The sequence below is a fragment of the Mauremys mutica genome, chromosome 4, assembly GCF_020497125.1.
Source record: "Mauremys mutica isolate MM-2020 ecotype Southern chromosome 4, ASM2049712v1, whole genome shotgun sequence".
NCBI classification, from domain to species: Eukaryota; Metazoa; Chordata; order Testudines; family Geoemydidae; genus Mauremys; species Mauremys mutica.
This window is the reverse complement of record NC_059075.1, coordinates 86,407,395-86,428,920: the sequence shown is the minus strand read 5'-3', so window position 1 is coordinate 86,428,920 and position 21,526 is coordinate 86,407,395. Positions and strand designations below refer to the sequence as shown.

Sequence of the window (21,526 nt, the reverse complement as noted above, 5' to 3'; positions counted from 1 at the left end):
TTGTGTGGGATGGTAAGATAAGATCAATAAAAGGAGATTATTTTAAAAAGATTTCATATTTGTTTGATTTTTTAAAAATTGTGTTTATTTCCTGCAGCTCTAACAAGCAAATTCTTTTCAAATGTAGGCTGCCACTGTTCAAAGAATCTTAGAGGGGGAAAAGTGTTTCTAAGAAGTTACAAGATTCTAAAATTCCCCCAAATAAACACCAAAAATATATGAAAACAGAATTTGAATACCAGGATCCCTAGGCATCGGAAAAAAAGATAGATGGTGTAGGGGGGGAAACAGTTAAAAAAAAAGTATAATACATCCTTTCAGGGCACAATTTCTTACAGAAAGTTTGTGGTAAACACTGGATACACTACAAAGTTCTCTTAGTTAGGTATTCTGTTTGTTACTAGGTTTAAAGGTGTTTTACAATGATGGAATTAAGTTATGTTTCAGAAGGATAGGTCTTGCAGGATTAATGGGTTTTAATGAGTGATTTGAATAAGGAGACAGTAAAGGTTTAACATAAATTACCATGGAGGCTGTTCCAGATATAAGGACTTGTGTGCACAAAAGGAGTTAGGTGCCTAAGTCCCAGTTTTGGGACCACCGTGATGCACAAAACTTTTGCTAAAACCCCTATGCCCCTAACTTCAATCAGCACCTATGTTTTTGCAGTAAAAGTTCCCTAGGTACCTATGCTTCTGCTTCAGGGCATGCACACTGCTGCTTCCCTCTAGGTGTCCATTTATCTCTCTCTCTCCTAAGCCCTAGAGTGATTCACAAACAAGGGGAAGATAGTTCAGTCACCTAAATCTCGTGAGGTGCCCAATCCCTGTAGGCATGCTCAGAGGACGCCTACTGAACTGGGCCTTAAGCAAACAAACACACAACATCCAACAGGGGTGAGGGGAAAGGGGAATTCTCTCATAAGTTTTAACCCAGTGGCCAAGGTACTCAGCTGGGAGGTGGACGACCACCACTCTAAAGCCCTCCAAGGGATTTGCTTTCTCTCCAGTGAGTGTTTTAAACACTGAGCTATGAGTCTGATGTGGGAACTCCTTAGTCTCCTGTTGAACCTGTTCCATCATGGATAAATAATTAAAGACATTAAAATAGGGGGGACTGGATCCTGGGTCTCCCACATGAGTGCTTTAGCCACTATAGCAAGCTACAGAATGCTCACTCTCTCTCTCTGTCTCTCTCTCTTGGCACAGAAAGAGCGAGAGCACAAATGTGACAATGACACTATAGCTTGGTGGTTAAAGCATTCAGCTGGGAGATGAGAGATCCAGTTCCTGTGCTCCAGTGACTCTTTAATTATTTATTGAGGGTTCAACAGCAGAGACTGAGGGAGCACACCAAAATATCCCATAGCCCAATGGTTAGAGCACTCACACAAGAGAGACCCATTTAAATCCCTTTTCCTGCTGAAGTGGATGGGAGACTTAAACCAGGGGTCTCCCCCATCCCAGGTGAATACTTTAGCCATTGGGTTCAAAGTTATGAGGGAGCTGCTGCTCCTCTCCCCTTCGCACGCCAGCCTCTTACTAAAACAGTGTAAGCGCCTAACTGCAAGAGAAGGTTCACAGCTGAGAATTGCTAGCAGAGATAGGTTCCTATCTCCAAGACAGGGGCAGGACTTAGCACACACCCCTGTCATCATCATCTCCCATTGGGTAGCTTAGGCAAAAGCATGCTGGCTTTTGTGAATTGCAGTCTAAGGTGCCTATGTCCCCCAATTCATTGTATAGGAACTTAGGTGTCAAACTCAAGCTTTGTGAATTGCAGTGATTTTCTAAGCACCTAAAAGTTACGCATTGTAATGCTGAGTGTCACAATGCCTCACTCCATTTGTGCCTCCATGGGAGAGGTTGCAAAGATGACAGTGGGAAAATGAGGCAAAGGCAGATGACCCCGGTAATGCCAAGTGCACGAGAAGGGAAGTATGAGTGCTGAGATGTAGGCAGGAATGAAGTTGTGCAGAACCTTAAAACAGAGAAAGCAGCTTCTGAATATGCACTACATCAAGAAAACAATAACCAAATTTATTATTTTGTAATACACAGTAGAAACAACATGTAAAACTCAAGCTAGATTGTTAGAAGGCAGATTCCAAAGCAGAATTTACAGTAATATATTTGCATTTATCCACGTGCAGGCTATATGGGGGCAGGGAATGGAAATACTTGAGCAAATATAATATACAAGATCTCGTATTCATTGTTCTTTTCTCTGAAAATTATAATAAATAACACCAGGCTGAATCCTGAGGTTCTTACTCAATTTAATGTCATGGAGTGAAAACTGAGTGAGGACCTCATGTTTTTCTTGAGATGAAATAACTTCCCCCTATTAGCAGAAATGGTATCTTACCGGATATGGCGAATCCACTGAAGCCCACAGCGAGTACTAAGAATGAAATAGCCATTCCTTTACTATGAGAATACCCCACCACCAGAAGAAGAGTTGCTTCCATACCAAAACCTCGGGAAATAATATAAGGAAACACACATCAGTTTTAACTGCCTATTAAAAACTGCAAGCAGTAAGGTACCAGACCTGGTATTCATTTAGGATAAACAGTGAAAAAACATTATTCTTTAAATTTCATTATTTTAGAAATGCCTATTAATTAGAATTAAAATTATACAACTCTTTCCCCCAAGAAAGCACACACTTTTGCAATGTCAAATAACCTCTTTGTTCAGTGTTTGCATACCAGCTTTTGTATGTCTCTGTATGTCTCTTTTCACAGTGATCCAAATGCAGCACCTCCATTATGCAGCTGAAATTTGGCTATCTGTATTAAAGGCTGAAGTGCTGCATAGGTCCTAATTGTGAATTTCATCCTCGAACTGAAGGAGCCTCACTGTAAGAGTTATATTCTCTTCTCATATGTCCAGTCACTAGAAATTGAGACTATGAGTAATGCAAAGAGCATATAACAACTTTTCAAAGGAACGCAGACGTATACAGTAGATGACTAGAAGCAGCAAAGAATCCTGTGGCACCTTATAAGGTGCCACAGGATTCTTTGCTGCTTCTACAGAACCAGACTAACACGGCTACCCCTCTGATAGTAGATGGCTAAAAATTACACATACTTGGACAATTTTCCCCCCTAGTTAATTATTCATTTAGACTCTGTCTGCAATTGTGGAGGTCAATAATGTGATATAGTGTATTTATTTGTATGTATTCAGCTATTTGAATAATGTTGTTTGGTGCACACTGAATTGTTGGGAAGCCCTATACCTTAATCTACTGTGATTAACTTCAAATAGCTCTAAGAAGTTTTAGACTATGTGGCAGAGCTCTGACCTTGCTCCGGTGGGTCCTGCGCTTCTAGGCGGTTTATGCTTAGCCTCAGTGGCTCACTGTGACCCTCCACGTAGCCCTTTTCTCTCTAGGGCCAGGGTTACAGTCTACTGAGCCCTTTTCATCATAGGCTGCAAGGAGGTTGGTGAGAGAACTCCCACAGTCTCTGATCAGCCTCCTGTCCTGACAGGGACCTGACTTCCCCTTCCAGGAGCTGTTCCTGTAGTGGTGGGTTGGGGGGAACCCGGGCCCGCCCTCTACTCCGGGTTCCAGCCCAGGGACCCTAATGGTAGCAGTTGTTGGCAGCCAACCTTTCACTGCCAGAGTTGCTACATTTCCCTGGGCCACTTCCCCACAGCTCTCCTGCTTCTCCCTTCTTCACCCTTACCTTAGGGCTCCTTTAACGATGTTTTAGGGTGTCTTCAGTAACCAGCCCTTCAGCCACACTTCCTCTCCTCTGGCTCCCTGGCTCCCCTGCCTGACTGGAGTGAGCCCTTTTTATAGTAACAGCAGGGCCTTAATTAGAGTCAGGTGGTCACATTAACTGAATGGCCTCATCTGACTCTTTACAGGTTAATTAGAGTCAGGTGTTCTCATTAGCCTGGAGCAGCCCCTGCTCTGGTCAGTCAGGGAACAGAAAACTGTTAATCCAGTGGCCAGTATATCTGCCTTCAGCTATTCTGCTGTACCCAACTGGCCTGAGTCTATCACAACTAGAATTCTGCCTATTTCCCATTTCATACATTGTGTGAACTTTTCTTTTCTAACTCTCCCTATTAAAGCCACTGCTTTGTAATCTTTTTGTAATGGCTACCACATGTCTACACCAGAAGGGGTTGAATTTCAGTGAGGAGAAACTGGACAGACAGGAGGAAATAAAACAAGCATTTGCAAGGGAAAGACATGTATGAAACCTTCATCCTAGCGTGGCCACTACCATTCCTTCAGTAAAATTCTGTGTGCCCCAAAGGCCACGAAGAAAAAAGAGGGAGGATCAAGGAGTGGCAAAGGAGCCTGAGAAAGAAACTCTACTGGGCATCTTGTGCCAGATTTTCAGAGGTATTTGGTGCCTACAGATGTGGATAGGCCTGATAGGATTTCAAAAGCTCCTAAACAGGTTAGTCACCAAATCCCCCTTGATTTCAATGACACTTGGGTACTTAACCGCCTCAGACATTTTTGAAAATCTCACTAGGCACTATCTGCACCTTTAAATATCTAACTGTCCCCTTGTCCCTCCTCATAATTTCTCCGGTGAGTGAAATATGAAGGAATAAGCGGACAACTTTATATCTCTGCTTGGAGGTCACCTTCACTTAGTAACCACATTTGTTTAATAGCCACATCTTTATCATACAAGTAAAAGGTGAAAGTAATAATTAATATAGCCATGGCTCCTACATGAACATATGCAATTTATTTATGGGCTATATTCTAAATCACATACAAGGTATATGGGAAACTTCTACATAAGGTAGAGTGACTTACCTCCACAATTCATTATCTTTCTCACGGTAGTAGTTGAAAGAATTTGCCTGCTTCTTAGGAAATCTGCAATCTGTCCCCCGATAGGCACAATAATGGTCATCACTAAATGCGGCACAGCAGATAACATACCCACCTAAAATAATGACAAATGGGAAGTGTTGGCACCATAATAAAATATTGATTTATAATTTTCTGAAGCATCAGGCAATCAACAACTACTTAATTGATTCTCTACAAGTTCAGGGTAGGTGTTTAAAGCAGGCATCTTGATTTATTTTATTAAATGACTGAAATGTGACAATGTGCATGATTGTAACTTGCCATTTTCTTTTCTAAAGGATAGCCAAGACAAACTGGGAATCATGCACAGAACTCTAAGTACTAAACATTACAGGATACAGATCAATAGGTAAATTAAGTCAGGGGTTTCAGAACTAAAAAACATCAAGAAGCAAAGACGTCCTGGATCTACATTCCTTGAACTTTCAAACTCCTGTTGAGAGTAATGGAACTTTGTAATGTACAAGGAATTGAGGATCAGGCCCAGAATACTCCATGTTTAGAAATCATATGTAAGCTACACACTAATGACACACTCAGATGTAAATCAGTGGTATTTTTCTGACAATTGGCTCCATACACACACTAAACTTGACAGAAAATCCTTCACTGAAAACACATAATAAATTATGTATGCCAAGGATAATATTAAAAATGAGGTTATGTCAGGGAACAGCATTTCTGTGGTTCCTTTTACAAAATGCACTATGATCGAAGGCAGAAAATGATCTCCTTTTTCCATCTTAAGTGTGAAAATCTGTATTTTGCTGTAGTTTACAAGATAGAAGTCTAATCAGATGGCCAGATTCAGCCCTGATGAAAGCAGGTGTTATTCCAATTTAGTCAGATATTTAGAATAGGAAGTAGCTGCAGTATTTCAGGTACCACTATAGGATACTGTAGGTAAATGTTGGCTTTTCAGTTGCAACCACTGTCCGTAAACAAACTCCATTTGAGGGAGCTAAAATATTGGTCCTCGTGCCAAAAATATTTTTCTAGGTTTACAATAGGTGGACCATTGTTTGAATATCTAGCTCTTAAAATAATTTTTGGAGATGAAATGTTTAGACTAACTCTATATGAAATGACCATTCTAATCATATGCCCAAGAGAAGAGGTTTCTTTAGAAACATAAACTAAAAAAAAGTTCTTAGAATACCCCCAGATAGACTAATTTCCTTAACCCAGAACATTGAACAGTACATAGCTTCACATGAAGACTAACATTTAAATTTCCAGATTAATTTATCTGCTGTACTAGAACAAGTAAAACATGATAAGCAGCCATGTTGCTTGTTCATCAGTGAATGGAAAGGGCACAATGGATTTTAACTAGAACTTCTAATATTGCTGCTTCTGTGAAAAAGTTAGAAGCAGTGTTAAATTCCCATAGACCATTCACACTTTTCTCTGAAGCTGCAATGTTGTATAATGTATATTAAGGAAGGGGTGGAATCAAAACCAGTTTTTGGAGGTGGGAAGAGAGGTGATCAGAATCCAATCCTGGATCTGGACCTAATTTCACCACTGGTCCCTTTTTCTGTGTGATGGCTAAACCCAAAACTCAATCTGAACTTTGAGAGAGGTTTTTAAGGTCAGGCTTGACAAAGCCCTGGCTGGGATGATTTAGTTGGGGGTTGGTCCTGCTTTGAGCAGGGGGTTGGACTAGATGACCTCCTGAGGTCCCTTCCAACCCTGATATTCTATGATTCTATGACAGTGAGTGATGCAGAATTCAGATATGAATTTTGCAGCTCATGCCCATCTCTGACTTCTGAATGCCATAACATAATTGTGATTGTATCCTATAATACTGTAACAATTCTGTGGCTTCCTAGAGTTTTCTGGTTGTCAACATGCTGCACACCATAGACACTTGGACCTTCATTGTAACAACATGGATAGAGTTTAGATCTTCCTGCACCAAAACCTCAGGCCCCTACCACTTGAGCTAAGAAAAATTTCTGTTCACTCTTTGCAGCATAGGACCTAAGACACACAGGTGATAAATTATTATTCCATCTATCTAATGTGCAAATCAAGGGCCTGATCTGCTCACTGAATTCCATGGAAAGACTGCTTTGGATCAGTCCTTACTGGTCAGATTGTGCAAGGGGTGATACATAACTCCATCAACCTCAAGGAGAATGGGAGGTGCAATTCCTGGCTGATGCCCCAGTGCATAGGGGACTGTGCAAGCTGCACCATTTTTTTTTATTATTTATTTTTTGGATGATGCAGGTTGCTGTCCCCATTATTACTAGACTAGTGCAGGGAGGTGGAAGCGGATGGTCCTACTTTCTCCCCAACTTTCCCCACAGTCTTGGGGGCACCATGCTCTCCAGGGGGTGCACTGACAGACTGCAGTTGTGATGGGCCTTTGTGCAGTCTACATGGCAGAGGCATTTTGTATGCTCCACCCCAGATACCAGTGCAAAGTCCTGTTCCAATATGGCTCCAGACAGATCACTATAAACTATTTCCTCTTAAAAAAAATTTAGTGAGTGCACTATGTGTAAATTTAAGCCTAATCAAAAGGATACAATCCCTTTTCAGTTTTGTCACTTCACTCACATATGCTGGTACATAAAAGGAATGGTGACTTTCTGCACTGGAGAGGAGCTTCAAGAATTATAAAACACGGGGAAATATGTGCATTACAATTTTTCCTCTCTAGGTAAATATCTACAAACATGATTCTTCAGTTATTGCTACTCAAAATATATGATGTTACATTATGATTAAATACCTTGCTTATTTCAAACCCAAACACCTCTTCAAAGTAAGCAGGCTGACTAATAAGCAGCAAATAAAAAGTCCAGCTTCTACAGAAGTTTGCAACAATTATTGCATAGACAGGCATAGAAGTAAAAAATTTTTTCCATGGAGTCTTGAATTTCTGAAATGTGGAAAGAAAAGCCCAGTTAATATTTTCTTGGTTAATGATTATTAAGCTTCCCTTATCATGCATGCTATTTTAGCCACTGTTCAAGGGAACAGCTGCTTAACTTGACATGAGTAGTTCCATTGGCTTTAATGTTTATAAAGTAAAATATATGCATAAGTATGTGGAGGATCAAAGACTTAGCATAGAAACCTGAGCAAATGGTGTCTACAATAGTATTCAGTGAAGCAACTCAAATTTACTCAATACTGTCATTCATTTCTATTCTTCTTGTACAAATACTATGTAAAAATCTCATTCAATCTACACAAGTATGATTAGAACCAGTCATAAGTAATATAGCAATGTCAGGTAGTAATGCTATCATTAAGGGCAGTTGGCTTTTCCATTGTAAACTTTGGGACATATGTTCAGCTGGTGTAAATCAGCATAGCTCCGGTGACGTCACCAGCTGAGAATCTAGCTCTGTATTTTGAACCCTATTTAAATTGCCTGTATAGTTTCATTATGACATTCTGGAAATTTCTTTAAACAAAGTCACAGCTGAAGCACCATTTTGTTCTAGTTTTTTAAAATAATACATTTTGACCAATGTAGGCTGATGGAGGAGGGGGATGGGAAAGAATTTAGAATTGCTGAAAGTTTACAGATTTCAACACTGCAACCCTACAGCATCCCACACCCAGATCCACAAAGGTATTTAGGCACCTTAACTCCAGACTTAGGCACCTAAATCCCAATATTAGGCAATGCTGTGATCCACCAAACTCCTGCTTCACTGCTGCCAAACTCTGTAGGTACCTAAACTCACTCAGAACCTAAGTTTTCAGGGTAAAAATTCCCTCAGCACCTAAGTTTCTGCCTCTGGGTATGAGCACTGCCACCTCACTCTAGGCTTTCAAACACCTATCTCCTAGCTAAGTCCCAAAATGATCCAGGACCTAGGGGAAGATAGGCAGAGGAACCCCTGTCTCACTCTTGGGACCCAATCTGGCAGGCATGCTCAGTGACTACCTAACAAATTGGGTCCCATTCAAAATCTGTCAAGTGGTCCCCACCTTATGACATTTAGCTCAGTGGTTAGAGCACTCCGCTAGGGATGTTAGAGACTTAGATTCTATTCTGCCTCCACCATTGTCTGAGGAACAGGAAACAATTTAAAGAGGGATCTCCACACATCTCTCAGGAGAGTGCTGTAACCACCAGGTTAGGGGGAATTCTGATATAGGGCTCTTTCAATTTCTGCAGAGATTACTACTCAGAGCCCCCAGCAAGATTTGAACCTTCCACCTCTGCATTCCAAGACCACAACTCTATCCTCTTGAACTACAGAGCTTTGCCTGTTGCAGCAATTCCACTTTGGAAAAGACTTAAATAGTCATTGGGCCAGAGAGACAGAATGACTCTATAGCCTGATGGTTAGGGCACACACCTGCTCCAATGGCTCTTTAATTAGTTAAACACAGTGGAGCACCTTCAACAGGAGAGTTTGAGGGCTCCCCATTAGACTATCCTATAGCTCTATGATTAACACGTGCCTCTGAGTGGTATGTAAGTTCCTTGTTCAAATCCTGGTCCTCCCTCAGGCAGAGGGGGGAATTGAGCCTTGGTTTCCTATGTCCCAGGGGAGTGCTCTAATAATTGGATTAAAGGTAGGTGGCACCAAAACAACTTCCTCCTCCTGCTGTAGTATGTGGAATGAATAGGTAGGTACCTAACTCATTCTTACAAGAAGCAATTTAGGCATCTAATTCTTGGCAGGGTTTAGGACACACCCCTCCCCTCAGCATCTCCCATTGGTTAATCTAGGTGACACCCTACCTAGTATGTTGGCTTTTGTGGATCATATGCTTAAGTGACTGTCTCTCCACATGCATTGTATAAGGAGTCTAGGCACACAGTTCAGGCTTTGTGGATCACATGGTTGTTCCTGTGATTTTTCTAGGCATTGTGATGTTCACTATCATAACATTTAAGTCCTTTTGTTGATCCAGGACCCAGTGACTTGACTGGAGCTCCACATTGGCCCAGGTTTCTTCCTGTCTGTGTTGAGACAACTGCAGAATCTGTCTGTATATGAGTATATGGAAATTACTTCAAAGGGTGCAGCTGAGGGTAGGATTAGGTCCATTAGGTCTTGAAAACTGGCATGGTTCCAAACGAAAGTGGTGAAATTCACTCTAATACACAGAGTATGTGCAATGCCCTGTGCACCTATTAAGTTCCACTTATGATCCTTAGACAGGGTTAAGTGAGACTTAATTGGTGAGGAGGGCCTGGTGAATGCCCTGGGAAGAATGTCATACTGCACATATCAAAAGAAATTAAGCCATTAATACAGACTAATCACTTCCAAATATAATTTTGAATCTAGTTTTGAATAATTAAAGTACAAATAAATGAAACAGGAAATCTCCAACCCAAACCTGAGCAGAATATACTGACTTCTCTTTAAATAATATTTGCACAAGCCTTAGATATTGTGTTTAGAATTTCAACCTGGAGCAAATTTCTCTCATCAAGCATGGGATTTTCAAAAGCACCTATGTCATTGAGAAGCACAAGTACCACTGAATTTTCAACTGGATACTACAGTTGTCAACAGTGGATCAAAGCTCAAAGGTCTTGATCATGGGAAAAGAGGCCTAAGCCTGTGCTCAATCAAGAGCAAATGGTCTGACCCCATTAGAAAACACTATAAGGAGAGATCTCTGGGAATCAGTGATAAAGGAAGGGAGGATTAGGAAGGTAGGCAGGGTAATAGAGGAGACTAGAAAGCTAAGAAAAAATAGCAAAATCTGATTTTCTTTATTTAGCATTTGTAAAGCTATTTCTTCAAACCTTTTTAGAAATGAAAGGAATGGAAAAGTGCTCATTTTGCATAGCAGGTTTACTTAATGGCTGTTAGAAATGTCTCCATTTCATACCAGACTTCATAGGGTTCTCTGAGATGTAAACCTGTATAGGACAATGTCAAATTACACAGGGCCCAAAGGGCTGTTCATTGAAAGTGTGTTTATTATAACTGGAAAGAGACTTCAGTAGAATCAGGAGGACTTCTTCTTGAAATGAACCTTAGGTAATGAAGTTACAATTGTTTCTCAAAGCTGTAGCAAGGTGAGAACTATTATCCCCCTACATCTCTGCAGTTAAGCTATATACTATGATTTAAAAACAATAGTTGGAGGCACAGAATTGTGAGAGCTTCTCTCGGTTCAATACATAAGCTTTCAGACAAATTGAACTTAGACCAGATGGTGATGCAACCCTATCTGATTCTACTTCTCAGAATCTCACTGTGTAGCCTAATTTCTCCTCTACTTCAGCTGTTCCTCGTTTTAACAGTCAAATGGTTGGGAAGGGATAGAATGGGAAGGAAACAGAAACACTGTCATCTGCGCTAGACCTATAGAAACCTCATTAAGAGCCCAACAACCCCCAGGGTTTTCACATGTGGTGAGGCATTAGATCTGGAGTGGAGTGTAAGGGAGAAACACTCAGTCCACAGCATGCTCCTGCTTTCTCTGAAATATCAGGAAAACTTCACAGAGACAATGTCTGATTAGGAGTTAATGCTGCTCCAAAGAGGATTAGCACCTTCAAGGTCCCTTCTATGGCAGCTATTCTGCACCTGTGAGGGAGACAGCATGGATCCTAAAGGAATATCCTCAAAATCACTCCTAGTATAGGCCACTTTTAAACACTGATTTAAAAAAAAGAACTGAAAAATGCAACGGATTAACTGAACATCAGTGATTCCACAGCATGGTATTTGTTGTATTATTGTGCAAAAACAAACTCATTGGACATAAATTAGGCTATGCACCTGACATCTGTACATAGCAAGGATTGGATTGAGGTAGGGAGGGGGATGATGCAGAGGGAGCAGAAAGATGCTTTGGGAAGCTAGCAAAGAAGTGAAGAAAGCTGCAAAGGGGGATAATTGGGGCATGGTAGCTAAAGGAATGGAAGCTTCATGAGATTTGCCAACTATGTGAAAAAGTTAGCTCAAACCCTTTTCATTTGGCATAGGCCACTTTTCTGATGATCTTGAGCTTTGATCCACTGTCGCCCTTATACAGAGCAGTCCTTTACTCCATTGTAGTCCCATTAAAAGGAGGGGACTGTATGGCTCGTGCTTTATGTAATAGCACGAGCCATACAGACATTTCTGATGGAATTTGTTTTCTGGAGAGTTGAATTGTTTAGAATAAGTACATCTATTTTGAGTGGAGTTAACTCAATTGTTTCTTTTACCCTTTTCCTCTCCACCCAAAAACCATGCTATAATCTGATGCTACTGTATGTAAGGATAGAAATATATATAAGTTCTTACTTCCATTGCACCTAGGAGGTTGGCACTCTCTCCAATGCTCTCCTCTATGTATCTGCGCTCTTCGTCTGTGATCGTTGGGTGCTTTGCAGGACTCTCATATGACACCAAAAGCCAAAACATATACCAGACCATCCCAAAGCTCCCTGTTGAAAATGTAAAAGGAAGAAGGACCTTGAAAGGAAATACAAGCACACTAAAACAACCAATGAGGAAAAATACTGGCATATTTCATTTCAATGGCATTTGAGGTTGCCTTCTTTACAGTGTCGTTCTCACAAAGACCAGATACCACAAACACTTCCTATTGGTGAGAAGTGTTTGCCGGGTTGGGCCCATAGTGAGTCTGTCATTACATTTCCAGAATGACTATAAATGGAGAATCACTGAATCCTGAATAGCCACTGGTACATTTCAGTTTATGGAAACAGCTTCAGAGTTGCATTCAACCCAGAGTGAAATTTCATTTCTATTTATCCTGTGTTACTGTTAGTAATTCACTACACTAACATTTTATCTGAAAAATAGAATATTGTGGCACTGTTTCCACCACATTTGTGTCATTTTGAGTGAACTTATTCTCTGTTCGTACCAACGCTGAAATGGGTTTTAAAAATGTCTAGTCTAAGTAACAGCTCTTATGTGAAATTTTCTGAATTCTGTTGGTGTGATACACTAGGAGGCATGTGAAATGAATGGTGTTAATTAGAGCAGTGTGGGTATTCTGTATTTTTTTCCTGTGATTAGTTTGGTTAATTATGAATACCTCCTTATGGTATAATATTCTGGCTAAAATTCATTTTAAATTAAAGAAATAAACCCTTAGGACTAAATTCAACCCATACCTTACAATCCAAGTTTTCAGTGGGGTTATGCAGAGTGTATATTTATGTATATAATATAAAATTTTACCATTATGCTTTGGCCTTTCTTCTGACTTACGAATTTCTAATACAGCACTAAAAATTATAGCCACTTTGAGACATCTAATCCAGTTCTCTGCATTATTGCAGGGCAGTTTTCAAACTTCCTCAAAATCTTTCCCAATAGTTCAGACCTATTCTCACTCTTTATGGGATCTTTCTCTACTTCATACAAGTTTTACACTGAATAATTAAATCCATTGGCCAGATACTCCACTGGTATAAATCAGTGTAGCTTAATTAATTTATGCCATCTGAGGATCTGCCAATCAATCTCAGTTCAGCTACTCTTGATTTACACTGATGTGAAAGAGGCATCATGAATTGGTGATCCTACATTTCCTATTTAGTTTGTACCATAACAGTAATTCTCGCTTTCATTCAGCTGAAATGTCTCCCGTTTAATACCCCATTGCTTCTTATTCTAATTATACAATTCATTCACATTTTCCCTTTCTCCAACACCTATTTCTCTAGGCTGTATGTTTAGATTCAAACTTTAGTCTTCCTTTATTAACATAGGATGAAAATAATGAAGCCGTTAACAGTACAGACTAGATTCATGTAGTAATGGTGGGATGTAAACAAAAACTACCATACCATACACATAAAACACAGAAGACCATCCAGTATATTGCACTAGAATCCCAGCTAAAGGCATTGCAATAACAGCTCCTGCATAGGAACCTATAAAACAAGAGAGACGTGATTGAAAATGGAAATACATTTTCTATGGGACTATTTAATGCAGTTGGGGTAGGAGGGGAGAAAAGAAGAGGACAATATTAAAGGGTGTCTTACCACAAAAAGAAGTGGTTACTAGCCTACTTCTTTCTAAAGGAGGGGCCCACTTGCTCCATATCCCATGGCAGGCAGGATAAGTGACACCCTGTGGAGTGGGCATTCCACAAGTTAACATGTGCTGATCAATTAGTCAATTAGTATTGTTTATGCATTTATATCTGTTTAAAACTAATATAAAGAAAATGATGATCTAATAATTATACTAGCATTTCTATAGCACTGCATAGGCACAATCCAACCCCCATTTTACAATGGAAAAACTCCCAGGGATTTGAATGGAAATTAGATCAAGCCCTATATGTTTACTACACCATATGTAATTTAATAACTTGTTAATATTCACAGTGCCTCTGTGAAAAAGGTGGTTACAATAATTATAGGTGGGGATAGTAGGCACAGAGGTGAAGTGACATGCCCAAGGTCACCCTTCACATCCATGGCAGAGCCAGCATTTGAACTCAGGACCGCCTGACTTCTCCTAAACCCAGGTTTCTTCCCTTAGACCATACTTGAGTGATCCTAAGTTCTAGCAACCAGTAATATAATTGAAAAGTACAATGACATAGAAGCTAAAAATCAGCCACTTTCCCTTCACCCTGACCCTAGAAAACAAAAGCAGTGTGATTCTGGGAGACTAGCAAATATTGCAAGTGAAGTCTTTCTCAATGTCTTTGCTGTAATAAGTCTTTAAGCACATATGAAAAAGGAAAGCTGAACAATGTTAGTTGATTTCATTTTAAAATGACTGCTCTCTCTTCAACACAGGTTCAGCCTTTTGTATAAAAATAGTAGAATTTCACTCAGATTATTAATATTTTTATGGACCATATTTGCAACCTTGCAACATACAGTAAGTTTTTACAAAATGTTCCCTTAATAGCCAATTACACATTAAAAATTAAAAATTGGATTTTTGCATATTTTAGAACAGTAGTATTTTTCCTTCTTTTAATGTAACATTTGATCTTCAACTGAACATAAGTTTTGAATTTAAAAATTTTCTTTTAAATTGGCTTAATTGGGAATTAAATAGTGTGTATGCCTTGTGCTGGCCCTCTGAACGGGGGTGGGTTTTACCATGTAATTTTATAGGTGAAAGAAAGATAAATTGAAAACATAACCTAACGGTTCAAATAGCTGCATTTCATTGCACTAGGATTCAGCTCTTAACTGGAATAATATTTTTTCACTTAAAACAAAGACTGCTGGTTAGCAACTAATGAACATCCAGAGTCACATTTTCTTCTTACTCCAACTTCTTTTCCATACCTCTACAAGGCCCTGCAAGATCCGGACAAAGATGACACACCCATAATGCACCTTAGCAGCAGATGGTATTAGCATATTCAGTGTGGCGGTCAGCAATATAGCAGCCCCAAACACCCTGTAAAAGAAAACCAGGGAAATGATTGCAGTAGTGGTCAAAACAACAGAAATTTTCACACACACACACACTAAATGAACATTCTTTACAGCCTTCACTAGCAGGACCAATTTTTGCCCCAGGTCCCTAAGTGGCCCCCTCAAGTGGCCCCCTCACAACCCTGGGTTTAGCAGGCCAATGCTCAAGCCACTGAGCTATCCCTCCCACCTATCTTGATATGTAATAGTTTGTGATTGGTTTAAGCCCTAAAGCATGAGGTTTAATATCCCTTCCAAAATGTGTATCAGTAATTATGAAGACTCTGAACCCTTTTGATATCCATTTAGATGTCCAATCACGTTTTTTTATCTTCCAAAGTTCTTGGCTTCAATGACTTTGACTTCAGCATCTTCCTATGGCATTGAATTCCACAGTCTAAGTAAACATTGTGTGAAAAAAATGTCCTCTATTAATTTTGAATTTCTTATCTTTTAATTTCTTAGAATGTCTGTCCCCTTGTTTTTGCATTTTGAGACAAGGAGAACAGAAATTCCTGTTCTACCTTCTCTGCCATTACATATTTTTATCATGCCTCTCTTATTCATCACCCTTCTAATTTAAACAATCCCTGTCTTTACAATCTCTCTACATATGAAAGATTTTTCCAGGTCTGCAATCATTTTCATCACTTTTCTCTGAACTTCCTCAATTCATCAATACCGTTTTGAGACAGATGACCAGTAGTGCACATGCTGTTCCAGAAGCAACCATGCCATTTATTTATATAGAGGCATTATAATGTTCTCTGTATTTTTCATCATCCCATTTTTTATGCATTCTAACGTCTTGTTTCCTTTTTTGATCACAGCTTCTCATTGAGTTGTTTACAATGACACTCAGGTCCTGAGTTGATACCATTAATTTGGAACTCTGTAATGTATATGATTGGTTTAATTGTTTTCTTCCAGTGTGCATTATTTTGCATTTATCAACACCGAATTTCATTTGCCATCATGCTGTCCATTAACCTACCTTGATTATATCCCTCTGAAGTTCCTCACAGTGTTCGCTGGACTTGACTAACATAAACAACTTTTTGTATCATCTGGAAATGTAGTTACCTCACTTCTCATTCCCCTCTTTCTTTTCTTTTAATAAATATATGAAACTGCATGGACACCTAGTATGGGACTTTGAGGCAGCCCATGGTTAACCTTTGGCCACAATGAAAATTGGCCTTTCAGTCCTACTCTTTGCTTCTGGTCTCCTAGCCCATTTTTCATCCATCACAATATCTTGCCTCTCACCCTATGTCCACTCAACTTCTTTAGTAGCATCTAGTGCTGGACATTGTCAAAGGCCTTTTGGAAGTCTAATTAATGATGTCAACAGGTTCTCTTTTACCCACTACTTTACTGACACCTTTAAAGAATTCCAAGGCTATGTCTACACTAGAGACCTTAGACAGACACAGCTGTACTGATGCAGCTGTACCTCTGTAAGATCTCGTATAATTGCTTTATGCTGACAGGAGAGAGCTCTCCTGTTGACATAATTAAACCACCCCCAACAAGCTGTGGTAGCTATGTTGGTGGGAGAAGCTCTCCCACTGACATAGCACTGTGCACTACCACTTATGTCAGCAAAATGTATGTCACTCGGGCAGGGGGGGGGTCACACCCCTACGCGCATATATTTTGCCAATATAAGTGATAGTGTAGACATGGCCTAAGACAGGGGTCTCAAACATGCGGCCCGCGGGCCGCATGCGGCCCTCGGAGCTCTTCCCTGCGGCCCGCGGAACTCCCCCAGTTACTTCCTGTCGCCGCCAAACTCCCCTCACCCCCGCCCCCCTCCCCGAGTTATTTTCTGTGCCTAAGCTCCCCGCGCGCTGCTCCCCAATGTTTGGGGCCGGGTCTCTCCCCTGGCCCCACCTGCCGCCCCCACGCGCCTCCCCCCAGTGTCTACCAGCCCCCACTTGCTGCCCCCTCACCACCGGTAGCCTGCCCGGGAGCTCACGCTGACTCCACTCCTCCTCCGCTATGCCGGCTTCCGGCATCACCTGCTGCCGCAGGGTCCTAGCGCCCCCCTGCACTAGGGCCAGGGCAGGCTGCCCTTCCCCTAGTCCTGAGACTCTCCAATGCCCCGAGCCTCTCCAATGCCTCAAACCCCTCACCCTCAGTCCCACAGCCCTCACCCCTGCACCCCCTCCTATCCCCAAACTCCGTCCCAAAGCCTGCACCCCCACCCCCTGCCGCAGCCTGGAGCCTGCACCGAGCACAGAGCCTGCACTCCAGACCCCCTCCCCCACCCAAACTCCCTCCCAGAGCCTTAGGCAGTAAATCTAAGTGCGTGTTTTGTCCTTTGAGTGAGGTGCATTACTGAGTGTATATATTTATTAAAACTGCTTGGAAATGACTTCGTCAAAAAAAAAGAACACTCATGGAAGAAAAGAGAGTTTTCCAAGACAAATGGGAGAATTTATATTTTTTCACAGAGGTAAAAGATAAAATTCAATGCTTTATTTGTCAGCAAACAATTGCTGTTCCCAAGGAGTATAACGTGCGTCGGCACTATGACACAATGCACCGTGAAAAATATGATGCATTCACCGGAAAAATCCGAGAGGAAAAAGTTCAGCAACTTAAAGCAGCATTTGCCAAGCAAAGAAATTTATTTTCAGGGATTAACAAGTCTAGCGAAGATTCAGTAAGAGCAAGTTTTGTGATAAGCGAAATGATAGCTAAATCATCGCGACCTTTTACAGAAGGCTTATTCATAAAAGAATGTCTTATGAAGGCCAGTGAAATTTTATGTCCTGATAGGAAGAAAGTTTTTGAAGGCATAAGCTTGTCTGCAAATACAGTTGCCTGCAGGATAACGGATTTAGCTGATAATGTGCAAAAACAATTGATTCAAATGGCAAAAGACTTTGAAGTATTTTCAATTGCTCTTGATGAGAGTACAGATGTATCAGATACCGCACAGTGTGCAGTGTTCATTAGAGGTGTGGACTGCAATTTGAATATAACTGAAGAATTGCTAGACTTAATGCCACTGAAGGGTATCACAACGGGATGTGACATATTTCAAGGATTGGAAGAGTGCATTGAAAAAGCTGTTGGTGGCGCTTAGCACTTTCCAGGAGGGAGGGGGGAGGAGCGGGGAGCCGCGCGCTTAGGGGAGGAGGTGGAGAAGAGACAGGGCAGGGGTGGGGCCAGGGGCAGCAAGGGGGCATGTCAGTGATGCGGCCCTCGGGCCAATGCACTAGTCCTCATGCGGCCCTCGGGGTCATTTGAGTTTGAGACCCCTGGCCTAAGAGAATTGTGACACACTATATTTCTTTCCAGAAACTTTGCTGGTTAGACCATATCATACCATGATTTTTCAGGTGTTTTGTTATTCTCTTTATTCCATTATATCTATTTAAATATAATAAAATGTCCAAATTAGGGAAAATGTCATTATTTTTAAAATAGTGTAATATAATCTCTTCCTTAGGTACACTGTTTAAACACAGTGTCTACTTGGAAACTAGTGGCCTCATCTTGAAATTACAGAGCACCCATAATTCCTTTTGACTTGCATATGTGATTAACACCACTGAAAATCATGTCCCAAGTGTTTGACTCTTGTCTGATGCTGGTATAAATCAGAAGTAACTATTGATGTTAACAGACTTCCACTGATGTAATTGACAGTGGATAATTGACAATTTAGCCTGTTAATATTTAAAACAAACAGATGTTAAATATAACAATAATATTCTAACTCTTCTTCACTTTAAGAAAATGACCCACTGTAACATTCAGTACAATATCTGTTTGCCTCAAAGCTTTGATCCTGTAGTCTAACAATATACAATATTCCTGCTAATTTATGGCGAAATTTTATCAGCCTTATGATGAGCAACATCTTACTCCTCAAATAGTTTTATTGGTGCTACTGAATATTACTAAGTGTATCAGAATCTGGCCTTTAATAATAGTGCTTAAAGTAAACAATATAAATCTTCTCATCTTTAAAGTGGTTTGCAGATATTGTGTAATTAATGAGTTCTACAGCATAGATGATTTTGTGGGTATTCCATGTAATTTTGTGAAATGTATATATTCTTCCTAAAATATCATTTGTTTCCATAGCCTGCTCCTTATAAAAGCTCAGGATGGCTTATATGACTGTATAACAGTTCTACAGCAGTGCTCAAAGAGCACTCAAATTTTCACTAATTAAATGTCTGAAGTAAACCACATTTATCCAAAAAGTATGTCAACTTTTGCACATACCATGTGAAACCTACAGCGATGATTTGGTTAAACCAGATCATTTATAACCTTAATTCCTGTTGGGTATGTCTGTTAATACAAAATCTACATGATGATCATAAGATTTAAAACAATCTGAATGTTTTGAAGAGTTACTTAGTGCCTAGACTGAAATCTTGTTATGTATTGTCTATGATTATATTGTATTTTAGGACAATATCCAACAAAGAGAGAGCCATCCAGTTTCCCTACTACAGAAGTCTGCAAGACTGTATAGCTCAGCTGTCTAGTTTAGTTTCCATTTCTCCTTGCTCTTGACATTTATTATGAGTCTGATCCAAAATTCAGTGGAAAGATTCCTCAGTGGGCTTTGTCTTGGGCCTTATACGATTGTCCCTTTTGTCTCTTGATATTCATTATATGGCTCTTTCTGTCACCTTGAAATTGCAAGTGGATTTGTGTTGAAAAACTGATTCCTTTAATAATACCCATTGTTAAAATCAAATTCTTCTTTTTTTTTTTTCATCTTCTGCTTCCAGCCCAGAAAGTGTCACGGAGTGAGTGCTTCTCACAGAGTTGTGGCACAGCGTATTGAGAAGCTCATCCCCAGCTTCCCCAGGGAGGACAGTTTGCACCATGATGAGGCAGGGGCCTTATCTATGAGATACAAAGGAGGTGGCCCATTCCACTGGATGGTTATTGCTGGAGCTCAGTAAACCTCTGGCTCTGCATTCAGTCCCCTTCCTTTCCTGGCCATGCTACTTGTCCACCCAGAAACATTCTGTATACTGGATGGATGGTGGGATGGGAGCAGGTGGTAACCAACCTGCCATTCTATCATTACACCAGCCAAGGGTCCCCTTTGTGCCGCTGGAGCAACACAAAGAGGATGCAGCCAGTGGCCAAGGCTGGGCCATTTATTTATGAAAAAATATAATCCTAAAATAAATCATAGGGACCTCCAATTACATGACATTTTGCTATCACATCCAGAGCTGATTGATGGGAAAGAGGTCACCAAGGCATTTGTCAACATTATCTTTGGCTAATGACCAAAACTTAGTGAGAACCAGGCCTTAGTCTGAACAAGCAGGAGGGAATGATTAGTTACAAGGAGGAATTCTTCCAAAGATATGTTTGTTTCATATATATCTATTTAAGGCTGATACAAATCCCTGAATAGGAAATTAAATATACTGTACTTTTAATTTTGACAAATGGTAAAGGGCAGCTGTACAGGAAGAGGTTTATATACCTCTCAACACCCCTACAGGATATATTTATGGCAGGGCTTGGCAACATTTTCTGTATTTTTTTCTAGATGCCTGAATTCTGTGTTAGCTCCTCATTTTTTAAAGTATAGTTTTTGTTTCCTGGTTGATGAATCCCATCAAAAGCATGTGCCGTTCATTTACTTTCATTTTAATCAGATCCCTCCCAGATGTTCAAGCATACTGCAGCGATGTCATATTAAAATATTTTTTTCGTTTTACAAATGAGAATAAATTCAGCGTCTTAGGAACTTTGTTTTAAATTTTTTTATTATTGCTCTAGAGTGGTTTTTTCAACCTCTCTAGAGCAATAGACTGCAACTGTCCTATGCAAGTGTGGCAAAAACAGAATGCAAGGTGAGTTTTATTTTATTCATAGGCAGGGATGAAGGGCTCTTTGGTTTGGTTTAGTTTTTTCCTTTTATTTTCTGAATAGATCATCTAGCTAAGTGTCTTGTGCAATAATAACGCACATCTTTTAAGTCTGTTCTTTCACTGATGCACTTCCTTGGGCTAAGCAACAAAGAGTCCTGTGGCACCTTATAGACTAACAGTTGTATTGGATCATAAGCTTTCGTGGGTGAATACCCACTTCGTTGGATGCATGCAGGTATAGTGGGTATTGGGTAGTGGGAAGTGAGTATTATGCTCCAATACGTCTGTTAGTCTATAAGGTGCCACAGGACTCTTTGTTGCTTTTTACAGATCCAGACTAACACGGCTACCCCTCTGATACTTGACTCCTTGGGCTAGACTCTCAGCTGTTGTGAATCAATGAACTTAGTTGAAATCAGTGGAAATC

At 40.3% G+C, this 21,526-nt stretch overlaps 1 protein-coding gene across 1 annotated transcript in view; it reads right to left on the bottom strand.

Moving 5' to 3' along the window:
* The window catches only part of SLC17A6 (solute carrier family 17 member 6), a 49,125-nt gene that overhangs the window by 3,197 nt on the left and 24,402 nt on the right, over positions 1-21,526 (bottom strand). The window contains exons 4-10 of the mRNA XM_045015593.1: positions 15,095-15,209; positions 13,823-13,910; positions 13,622-13,708; positions 12,102-12,244; positions 7,610-7,759; positions 4,801-4,933; positions 2,368-2,478 (exon numbers count right to left, since the gene is read on the bottom strand). Coding sequence (XP_044871528.1) covers positions 2,368-2,478; positions 4,801-4,933; positions 7,610-7,759; positions 12,102-12,244; positions 13,622-13,708; positions 13,823-13,910; positions 15,095-15,209 — 827 coding nt within the window. The remainder of the gene's footprint in view (positions 1-2,367; positions 2,479-4,800; positions 4,934-7,609; positions 7,760-12,101; positions 12,245-13,621; positions 13,709-13,822; positions 13,911-15,094; positions 15,210-21,526) is intronic.